The 11,298-nt window shown below is 50.2% G+C and overlaps 1 protein-coding gene across 2 annotated transcripts; it reads left to right on the plus strand.

The window, feature by feature from the left end:
• Positions 1 to 2,692: 2,692 nt before the first annotated feature.
• Positions 2,693 to 5,368, plus strand: Gja4 (gap junction protein alpha 4). 2 transcript variants are annotated; one of them, XM_027937597.2, is made up of 2 exons: positions 2,693 to 2,762; positions 3,870 to 5,368. In XM_027937597.2, exon 2 carries the CDS (start codon positions 3,886 to 3,888, stop codon positions 4,888 to 4,890), a length of 1,005 nt encoding a protein of 334 aa, XP_027793398.1. In that variant the 5' UTR covers positions 2,693 to 2,762; positions 3,870 to 3,885; the 3' UTR covers positions 4,891 to 5,368. The 2 variants fall into 2 exon arrangements, with proteins under 2 accessions (XP_027793398.1, XP_071474817.1); XM_071618716.1 differs by lacking the exon at positions 2,693 to 2,762 and adding an exon at positions 2,842 to 2,962.
• Positions 5,369 to 11,298: the final 5,930 nt, after the last annotated feature.

Consider the following 11,298-nt stretch of genomic DNA (forward strand, 5'->3'; position numbering starts at 1 on the left):
CCATCTAAGTCTTACAGCTCCTCCTTTGGAAGGCACATGTGAAGTTGATGAGCTCTTCCTGATTGGTTCTTTTGCTGCTGTTGTTCTAATTAGTGATACATGACAAAGGAGGATGCATTTTGACACATCATACATAAATGCAGTATAACTTCCTGTTCATCTGGTTGTACATGATGTAAAGTCACACAGGTCATGTAATCATATATGCACATAGGGTCTTGAGGTCCAATTCAGCTAACCTTCCTACCTGTATGCCCCCTACCCTCCCTTCGATCCCCTCTATCTAGTTCTCTATTCTTCCCCACCACTGTCACCTTATTGTGAATTAGCATCCACATATCAGAGAAAACATTTGGCCTTTGGTTCTTTGGGGATTGGCTTATTTCACTTAGCATGATGTTCTCCAGTTCCATCCATTTACCAGCAAATGCCATCATTTCATTCTTCTTTAAGGCTGAGTTTTATATATATATATATATATATATCCCACAGTTTATTTATCTTGATTGGTTCTTGATATTTCAATTGTTCCACTTGCGAGAGTGCAAGCCGGAAGCACATGTTGGAGCATGTTAAAATAGCTGTTCTCATGTCTGCCCTCCCGTCGACCTTTACCATTCCTTCCCTACTCTCCACTGCCTATCTTTTTCTATCTCAGTAGGGACCCGCATGTGAGGGTGCTCCAGGCAGTGGGAACAGCATGGACGAAGACAAGCGGTCACAGAGAAACTCAAATAATTAGATATGCCTGGGCAATGGAGGGCATGAGGGAAAGGAGTGGAAATGGAGAAGGGGTCGAGGCCTGGATGGGGGAGAACATAAGCCTCACCTGGAAGACAGTGGGGAGCCATGGGAAAGATTTAAACCAGGCAACATTATGGTCAATTCTAGGCAAGGGTGGAGGCTGAGGGGAGGGGTGGAGCTAGAGGCCAGGAGACCGGTTGGAAGGCTGCTGGAGAGTTGGGAGGGCCAGAGGTAAGGAGGATGTGTGGGGTTCTAGGAATGTTTCCCTCACAGAAATGTCCACAGTTCTGGACAGTGTTGTTTTGGCTGGTTCCAGCTCCTTCTTCCTCTGGGGAAGGGACCAGGTTACTGAAGCCCTGACCTCTAGGACCCCTAAGGAAGGGGTCAGAGCAGGGTGAGGGCAGCTTTGACATCACCCCATTCACCCACTTTCCCCTCCTTCCCCTTCCATTGGGTTAGGAAGGCCTCAGGAGAGCCAGGCACAGCCGCAGCAGAGAACACTGGAGCAGAGGCAGGGAGGCGTGGCGAGAGCCAGTCTCTAGGGGCCTCCATTCCCATGCCCTCAAGGGTCAGAACTAAGTGGGCGCAGTTGTCCGCTTTGGAATCCCAGGAGTCTTGGCTTGGCTTGGCCCTGAGAGAAGGGCCTAGAAGGGAAAGCCAGCTCAGCCTGAACCCCGGGGCAGCCATTGCTGGAGTTCTGAGGTCTGAGCCTACACACTTGCTGTCCCAGACAGAACGAACCTCTGGGGCTGTCCCTGAGCTTCCTGCCTTTTCTGCCCCCTCAGAGACCACCCTGCAGGACCGTCTCATCACAAAGTTCTTATCACAGTGTTTTAGACACTCGTTTGTATGTACCATTCAGGCACAAAGTGCTTAAATTGGATCCACCATCAACCCTGCACTGTAGGTCCCATTACTAGCCTCTTCTATAGAGGCAGAAACTGAGGAACTAGGGCTTAAGCAACTCTGGGAACAGAGACACCATCTCAAACCTCACAGTGTCGGTCCCTACCCCCCTGCCCTGGAGCGCTCTTCTGCTCCACCTGGCTACCCGCAGTCTCCTCCAGGAAAAGTTCCTAACCAAGTCCCGTGACTTCCCTGCTACCATCACCCAAGGGCTGATGCGCTCAATTTCTGCACCAGTCGTGAGAACTGGACCCAGAGACCAGGTCAGTCTGGTTTCTCATGGTTTCTCCACCGGTGCACTTAATCCTCATGGATCTTATTAATGTTCATTAATCCACACAGGAAGCCTGAATAAATGACCATGTGCTCTGCCTCTCCCTTTAATTTCTTTGGATGCCCCCTCCTGCTTAGAGGCAACCTATTGGGGAGGAGGTACCCCCCCACTCCCAATCTCAAGGGCCTCCAGGGAATTGCTTAGTGCCCTGATTCTGTAAATTCGCCCAGGAACAGGGATGGTTGAGACCTCGGGAAGATCATGTTCTAGGTGAAGACCCCCAGATCCACCTCGGACGGTCTGGAAGTCTGGAGTAAAACCCCTCCCTCCCATACGGTTCCCATATCCTAATGAGCCTTAATTGCCAAATCCTGGCCCATACCACCGCCACCTAATAAGTGGTCCCCAGGGCCCATCCCTCACAGCCTCTCGGCAGGCTGCGCAGATCCGCAAATTCTTAATATAATCCTTGCAAATCCAGCCACCCTAAAAGCTCCTGGCCTTGAACTCTTATCCCATGGCCAAAGAAACAGGCGCAGAATTTGCCATCGGGAATTCGATGGCCAGAGGTAGCAGAGGGGAAGAGGACTTAGCCCTCCGTGGACCCCCAAATCACAGTGCCACCTCCCGGGGTGAGCTCAGGGAGTCTTCCCCTCCCAGTCCCCGCCCCGCCTCCTCAGCGCCCGCCGCCCGGCGGTGGCGTTTCCTGCCCCCACCCCGCCCCCTCGGCGCTATTTAAGGCGCCCGCGGCCAGCGCGGTCCAGCAGGGCTCCCGCGGGCGCCGCTAAGGCCATCGTCCCCCACCTCCAACTGGGCGGGCCCGGCAGGCTCGCAGGCGGTGAGTCGGGGCAGGGGATGCGTGACACGGGTCCAGCCACAGCCAGGGGCTGGGGGTTGCTGCGGGGCGCCCGCCGAGATCCCAGCTACACAGGCAGGCAGCGCACACCTTGCCTGCCTCTGGCCAGGCTGCGCACCAGGAGCGGCTTCCCCCTTCCTTCACTGAATCCTGACGGGAGGGGACACAGAGGTGCTCAGCCGGTTAGTAAGAAGGAGGGGAGATTTGAACCCTGGTCTGGTTCCATTGCCTGGCGCTCAACAGCTTTGCCCCCCCGGAAAAGGCACTCCCTCTTCTCTCCCCACCACCTTCCTTCCCCCTAAATGTTCTGGGAACTTTGAGGCCTGTGTCTCCACCCTGAAAAGACAATTCCTTTCAAAAGTCTAAAATTTGACAGAAGCAGCTTTGGAGGTCAGAGATAGGGCAGAGGAGAGGACAGGACCAAGAAGCCCTATTTAAGTGGCAGGTGCTCACTATTGTTGCCAGGTGAAGTTAACGCAGGAAGCCACCTTCAGTTTCTAAAACCTCACTCAGGTCCATTCCCCACCCCCACTGCAAGCCCAGAGTACAGTGAGGCCAGCTGGGGTGGGGGGTGGGGGGAGCCTGAGAATTTGAGCCCCCTAAGAATCTGAAATTAACACCTCTACCACCCACCACTCACCCACCCTGCTATCTGGGAATAGCCAGCCTTGGGCAAGAGGGAGGAAGGGTATGGCACAGCTGTGTGACCTTGGATAAATTCCTCAAATTTTCTGATCCCATAGGCAAAGGAGCTTCAACTCAATCCAGATCTCCTTGGGTCATCCTGGGGCTCTGGGTGGGGACAAGCAGGCACAAACACATGAATACCCCTTGCCCCTGCCATTCAGATAAGTAAAACAAGGGCATACAACTTAGCAGCCATCATCACAAAGCTCTGCTTGGGACCCTGACTCCTTGCTGAGTCTGAGTCTCCTTGCAGGTAGAATGGACATGGGAGGACCACACTGCATTCATACCCATACACACACACACACACACACACACACACACACACACACGAGGCTTGTTGCTAGGTCAGACTGAGAAGAATGCTCCGTTGCCATGCTGATATGCTCTGTCTCCCCGCAGACAGAGGCCGCGAGCCATGGGTGACTGGGGCTTCCTTGAGAAGTTGCTAGACCAGGTCCAGGAGCACTCGACTGTGGTGGGCAAGATCTGGCTGACAGTGCTCTTCATCTTCCGCATCCTCATCCTGGGCCTGGCTGGAGAGTCAGTGTGGGGCGATGAGCAGTCAGATTTCCAGTGTAACACAGCCCAGCCGGGCTGCACCAACGTCTGCTACGACCAGGCCTTCCCCATCTCCCACGTGCGCTACTGGGTGCTGCAGTTCCTCTTTGTCAGCACGCCCACCCTGGTTTACCTGGGCCACGTCATTTACCTGTCCCGGAGAGAAGAACGGCTGCGGCAGAAGGAGGGTGAGCTGCGGGCCCTGCCAGTCAAGGACCCACACGTGGAGCGGGCTCTGGCAGCCGTAGAACGTCAGATGGCCAAGATCTCCGTGGCAGAGGATGGTCGCCTGCGGATCCGTGGGGCGCTGATGGGCACCTATGTGGCCAGCGTGCTGTGCAAGAGCATGCTAGAGGCAGGCTTTCTCTATGGCCAGTGGCGCCTTTATGGCTGGACCATGGAGCCTGTGTTTGTGTGCCAGCGTGCACCCTGTCCCCACTTCGTGGACTGCTACGTCTCCCGCCCCACGGAGAAGACCATCTTCATCATCTTCATGCTGGTGGTTGGAGTGATCTCCCTGGTGCTCAACCTGCTGGAGTTGGCGTACCTGCTGTGCCGCTGCCTCAGCCGGGGGATAAGGGCACAGCAAGGCCGGGACACAACCCCCGCCCAGGGCACCTCCTCAGACCCTTACCCTGAACAGGTGTTCTTCTACCTCCCCATGGGTGAGGGGCCCTCATCGCCACCATGCCCCACCTACAACGGGCTCTCGTCCACTGAGCAAAACTGGGCCAACTTGACCACCGAGGAAAGACTGGCTTCCTCCAACCCCCCGCCGCTCTTCCTGGACCCACCTCCCCAGACTGGAAGGAAATCCCCCAGTCGCCCCAGTACCTGTTCTTCCAAGAAACAGTATGTGTAGGGGCCTGGGACTTATGACATTCAAAAGAGGGGTCCTGAGAAATCCGACTGCTGTGGAGGCCCCCTCTCCAGGGCTCTGCAGAGATGGCCGGGATGAGGATGCTGTCTGGCCAGGGGGCCCCACTGCAGGTAGTTCTTGGTTTCCTGGTGACCAGAGGGCACTATGGCTTCCACACCCCCGGGCACAGACAGAGCCAGCCCAGGTGCTCTTGAACAAGGGTGTTGTGGGCCTTTTCACCTATCTGGAGGGACCCAGAGCCACCTTGTTCTACACCTACCCTTCTGGAAGAGTGGCCTTTACCTAGGTTGTCCTCTCAACCTCTCCTCACAGGAAAAGGCTAATGGAGGCTGCTGGGTCAGCCTTGATCACACAGTCAGACAGAACCTGCGCTGGCTCTGGCCCTGTCCAGGAGACTAGTGCCTTATTTTTGTCACTCTTTCCTAGTTCCACTATTTGTGCTTCTAAAATAAATGGGACTTGGCCACAACTGAGGTGTGTATCGATGCTGTCCTGATGCACTTCGGGGAGGGGACTGTTACTTTGCCTGGGACTTTTTTTTTTTTTTTCCAGTCCTGCACAAACTGTCTTTGTCTCTTCAGCCTCAACTCCAGCCAGTACCTTAGACCTCAAGCTCCTGTGTCCTGCCTCCCAGCAGCCCTGGGTCCTAACTTTCTGCCTTTTGAAATGTCCCAGGCACTGGCCTCTTCTCTTCATCCCACTGCCTCAGCCCATTTGGGACCCTGCTAATCAACAGGCCCATCAACTGGTGGCCAAAGCAGTGTCTTTTCCTATTCGGCCCCAGCCACACTGCCTGCCTGCAGTGTGCTTCCAACTGGACACTTTGCTTCCCAAGTGTGCCCACCAGCCACGCCCTCCACAGCCCAATTCAAATGCTTCCCATGCATCCTGCACCTGTCCCGCCTGATCCTGGACCCCGTGGGGTGTTGGAAGGGAGGGTTACTTTGCTTGTCCTTCCTGCCCTGGCCTTCTCTAGTCCACCCTCCGGAAGGAGCAGCTGAAGGGTCTGCATCTTAGCCGTCCTCCATGCACCCACACAGCCAGGGAGATCAGACCACAGCAGCCTGGACAATCCTTGCCCCACACTTCCAGAACCCACAGTTCTTTAAACACTAGTAGACCTGGAAAAGGTAAAAGTCTTAGTGCAGAAGGAAAAGGAAGATGAGCTTTGGCATCAGAGGGTCCTGAATGTGAATGCTGCCCCCAACATATATAATCCAAAAATTTCACTCCTCTCAGTTTTCTCATATCTAAATGCAGATCACATTGCCTGCCTCATTAGTGATGAGAAAATAGAATATGCCTGTCCTTGGCTCATGATAGTCAAGCAGTAAATCAATTCACACTTCTCAGCAAGGCTAAGAACACCTTCTCTGAGAAGCCCTCCCTGACTTCTCCAGCTCTAGTCTCTCCCTCTCAGGCTCTGGACCACTACTTAATACATGCCTTTCTCAGCAAGATAGTGCCAAGGACCCACAGAAGCCCCATACAGCATTAGTTCTGATTGTAAAATGGGGGGTTAAGTTAAACTGGGCAGAAACGAGGCAATGCATACATTGGAAAAGGCTGGGAGGTCCTCTTCAATAGAATCCCTCAGCCAGAGGCTGTGAGCTAGAGGTGGGTGTCTTGGAGCCAGCCCTACCCGAGGGCCCTGGGAGCATGTGTTTCTGGTTTCCCCTACCTGTCCTAGTTTGGAAAGTAGCAGGAAGATTTAAGAGAGAAAAGAGGACACCCTGCCCACCCCTCAAAGCTCACCAGCTCTGAGTTTGGTGTTGTGCGTGGGGTCAGGCTGGGGCTCAGGACTTGGACCTTCCGCAAGACTGGAATTGGGATCTCGACTGGTGGTCACACAAACCCACAGGCAAATAGACTTGGGTTTAAGGGTGAGGACAGTGTGGTGGGGTGGGACATTATGGTTTGGGGAAGGCCAGGATGGTAGGAAGACTTCTGCAGGGAAGAGTGGTTCTGAGTGCCCTCTACCTGCCTTCGCCCACTCGAGCTGCTGTAACAGTACCACAAGCTGGTGGCTGGAATGGGGAAAATCTGTTCTCTCACAGTTCTGGAGGCTGGAAGGCCAAGATCAAGGTGTCTGAAAGGCTGGTTCCTAGAGGCACAATCTGTTCCATGCCTCTCTCCTAAATTCTGGTAGCTTCTTTCAGCTTTTCTTGGCATCTAGAAGCATCACCCCATCTCCCCCTCCATCTTCATATGACATTCTCCCTGTGTGTCTGTCTCCACCCCTCCCTACCCCACCCCCACCTCTAAGCCCTGGTCAGGGAGGCTGAGGAGAACGGTCAGTATATGTGAGACTCAGGCACCTGCTTGGTGGTGTGGCCCGGATGGAACAGCAGGTGCAGGTCTCACTTCTTCCCTTGCTTCTCCTTCCTCTCATTGGCCTATCCCTGACTACCACCCACACCTAAGTTGATAGCAGGTGGTTCTCAGTCCCAGAAAGATCCACCACCTGGAGACAGGAGACCTGGCCCCCACCTCCCACCTCTCGGACTCACTGGACTGTGGTTCTTTCATTCTCTAGGCCTCGGTTTCCCTGCTGTGAACAAAAGGTCTGTGTGAGAAACAGCAATTGGGTACAGGAGTTCTGTATACGAATCATTGATCTGAAGCTCATGAGTGATGTGTTTTTTTTTTATGAATCAGAACAGATTCGAGGTTATTTCTATAAAAAGATGAATTCCAGGCACTTGAATTTACATTGCCTTCCTGAGTAGAAAAGAAAGGCGCGGGGTTATATAAAGTGCACTGGGAATTTTGCATAACCCAAGGTCATCTTATCTATGGCCCATGGGAGCATGGGGACGTCATAAACGTCATGAACGGCAGAGAACTGCTGGGCTGGGTGACTGACCCCATGGTTCTACCACTGACCTCAAGAGCCCTTGTCTGGGGTCCTTCATATCCTTTTCACACCAACCTCGCCTGACTGTGCATGCTTTCAGGAAGAGGCTTCCAACATAGGATTGCCCCAACATCTTTCTCCACCTTTAAGCTTCTCCAGCCAGCCTTGGTCTGACCCCAGGAGCCACGTGACACTCAGCTGTTCTGTCCTTCCGCTAGGCCCTGCAGGCACATGCAGTAACACCAGAGGCCCTGCTCCTCCCATCCCCTCAGCTGACCCTTATTTCCAGAAGTCTCTGACCCACCTGCTGTTTGTCCTCTTTCCTCTTAACATGCGTCACCCTCCCCTATGTGCTGGACACCATTCTCCAGGTGATCAGAATCCAGATTACACCTCGCAACCCAAAACCTCTCCCTCTATTCATGAAATCTGGGATGACATTAACCTTTTAATTTCTTTCTATTTTTCTTATATGGAATTATCTTTCTAGTTTTTAAAGGTGATGTGACGTTCTAAAGTCATTCCTTCCAGTCATCTTTCATTCCTAGATCATTAGTTATATTCTAAAAATCTAAGGTTGAGGTCATGGTTAAGTCACTGATGATAAAATCTTATGAGCTTCTACAATAAATTGTACTGTGATGTAATTGCCCTGTACATAAATGTTTTCCAAATTTCCATTTCCCTAAAAGAGAGAGATTCCAAGAAATGAAATCACTGGGTCAAAGAAATTTTAAAATTTCTTACCTTTTAAAATTTAGGGACTTTTTAAAAAAATTTAGGGTATTTTTTTCTGGGTGAAAGTGATTCATTGTAGATGATCCAGAAACACAGAGAAGAACAAGCCCAAGATAAGAGTGAGGGCTCCAACTCCCCCAGGGGAAACGGAGGTGGAGCTATAAAAAGAGGAGGGCTGACCTAGTGCAGTTATGCCCCAAGTCCCTGCTCCATCAGAGCAGAGGTGCCCACCCCCTCACCGTGGAAGGATGGAAGTTTATTCTCTAGAAAGGATAAGACTGTCTCAGGCTGAGGAAACACCATGTAGATGAGGATAGGAGCTCAATTAACGAATATAGAAGAGTTCAGTGGAAGTTTAAACACTGAATGGCGAGATTTCAGCCCCCACCTGCCCCCACCATTTGATTCTCCAGAACACTGCTGGATAGAAAACTAAAGAAAGAGGATCTGATCTAGCCTGGAGGTGGGGAAGCCTGCCTGGAGGAGATGAAGAAAGGGGCTTGAGGCCAGTTGCAGTGGCTCACGCCTGCGATCCCAGCAGCTCTGGAGGCTGAGGCAGGAGGATTGCGAGTTCAAAGCCAGCCTCAGCAACTTAGAGAGACTCTGAGCAATTCAGCCAGACCCTGTCTCTAAATAAAATACAAAACAAGGCTGGGGATGTGGCTCAGTGGTTAAGTGCTCCTGAGTTCAATCCCTGGAACAAAAAAAGAAAAAGAAAGGGGCTTGATGTATTTGTTGCTCAGGGTTGTTTTCAGTATGTACTACTACCAAGAAAAAAAAATCACTTCTTCAATGGTATTGTATGAAAGTCCTCATTTTAAGGCACTTGTACTAGCTTTTTAGATTTTTTCTCATTGCTGGAGTCTAGTGCATGCTAAGCATTATTATAACTTTTAATTATTAATTATTAAACAGCAAGAAAAAAATGGTATCACCTTTCATTACTAATTTCATTAGTAATCATCACCTTGATTACTAATGAGGGTTAACATTTTAACATAAGGCTTCGACATTTTCTTTTTCTTTTATATAGATATATATTTTTCCCCATTTTCTACCAGGTTTTAGTGCTTTCTGATCATTTTGTACATGTTCTTTATAGACAGAATGCTATGGTCTGACTATGTCTTTCCAAAATTCACGTGCTGAAGTCCTAATCCTGAGAGATTATTGGTATTGGGAGGTGGGACCTTTGGCAGGTGGGCTAAGTCATGGAAGTGGACCCTCCACAAATGGAATTAATGCCCTTATTTTAAAAAAAGAAAAGAAAAGAACTGAAATGGTTCACCCCTTCCACCATGTGAGGACATCAGAAAGCTCAAAGAGGAAGCAGGCCCTCACTAGACATCAAATTTGCCAGTGTCTTCAACTTGGACTTCCAAGCCTCCAGAACCGAGGGGGAAAAAAATAAGTGTTAGTGTTTTGTTTATAAACCACATAATTTGTGGTGTTTTGTTATAGCAGACCAAGTGGGTGAAGGCAGGGAAGATATCAACCCTTTATCTGGCATATTATTAAAAAATTTCTCAGTGTGTTATTTTGTTTGCAGAAGTTTATAATTTCTATGTGGTCAAATTTATCAATTTTTCCCTTTCCACAAATAGTATGCTTTAGCCTTCCACCCTACATTAATTTTTAGCATACAATGTAAAGTGAAGTGCTAAATTTACCCTGCAAATAACCCATGATTGGGCGGGGGATGGTGTTCAGTGGTAGAGCACTTGGCTAGCATGCATGAGGCCATGGTTCCCATCCTCAGTACCACCAAAAGAATTAATTAATTAAAAAATTAAGAGTCCAGCAGTGACAGCAGGAGATAGAAATGTGTTAGGCAGGCAGGATTAAGCTCCCCCTGCCCCCAGTTTATAAATGGAGTAGACAGCTTGTGACCAGTGACTCCACTGGGGCCTGAAAGTCTGCCCCAGAACCCTGAGCCAGTCCCTGAAGCAAAGCAGCACTTGATCAACATCCTGATGGACTGGGGACCCATGAACACCAGTGCCCACTTCTTTAAAAAATCTCCAGCCCAAACTGGGCACAGTGGCGCACACCTGTAACCCCAGTGGCTCAGGAGGCTGAGGCAGGAGGATCTCAAGTTCAAAGCCAGCCTCAGCAAAAGTGAGATGCTAAGCAACTCGGTGAGACTCTGTCTCTAAATAAAATACAAAATAGGGCTGGGGATGTGGCTCAGTGGTTGAGTGCCCCTGAGTTAAATCCCCTATATAACCCCCCCAAAAAAAAATCTCCAGCCTATGATCTTCAAGGCCACCTAATTCCCCTCTAACATTATCATATAAACCCCTAGACAACAGCCACTTGGCGGCAACCCTGTCTTGACACCCTGCCCCTGGGTGAGAGCTCCTTTCTTTCTACTTAATAAAATCCTGTTACTTTACTCTCATCTTAGTGTCAGTGGATCTCATTCTTTGAATTCACAAGACAAAGAACCAATAAATCCCGTGTCTCAGCAGTACTTATTGGGTAATCCTTTCTACACTCACCTGTGATATATAGTATATAGCAGTATATAGACCTCGCAGTATATATACTAGACTTTCATACATAAAATTGTCTACCAATTATTGTGTTCCTTTGAGCTATCATTTTATAATATCAGTCTTTTCATTGCTGTAGTTTTGTAAGATACCTTAATAAACACCTGGTAGAAGACATTCTCCTTCTATTACTTTTCCTTTTCTTGAGAGTCCTAGAAGCCAGAGATCGATGGATAGATAGATAGATAGCTATGGATATATACATTTTTTTTTCTTCAGATAGGTGTTCACAAGAGGCTT

Source organism: Marmota flaviventris, chromosome 10 (genome assembly GCF_047511675.1).
Source record: "Marmota flaviventris isolate mMarFla1 chromosome 10, mMarFla1.hap1, whole genome shotgun sequence".
Taxonomy (NCBI): domain Eukaryota; kingdom Metazoa; phylum Chordata; class Mammalia; order Rodentia; family Sciuridae; genus Marmota; species Marmota flaviventris.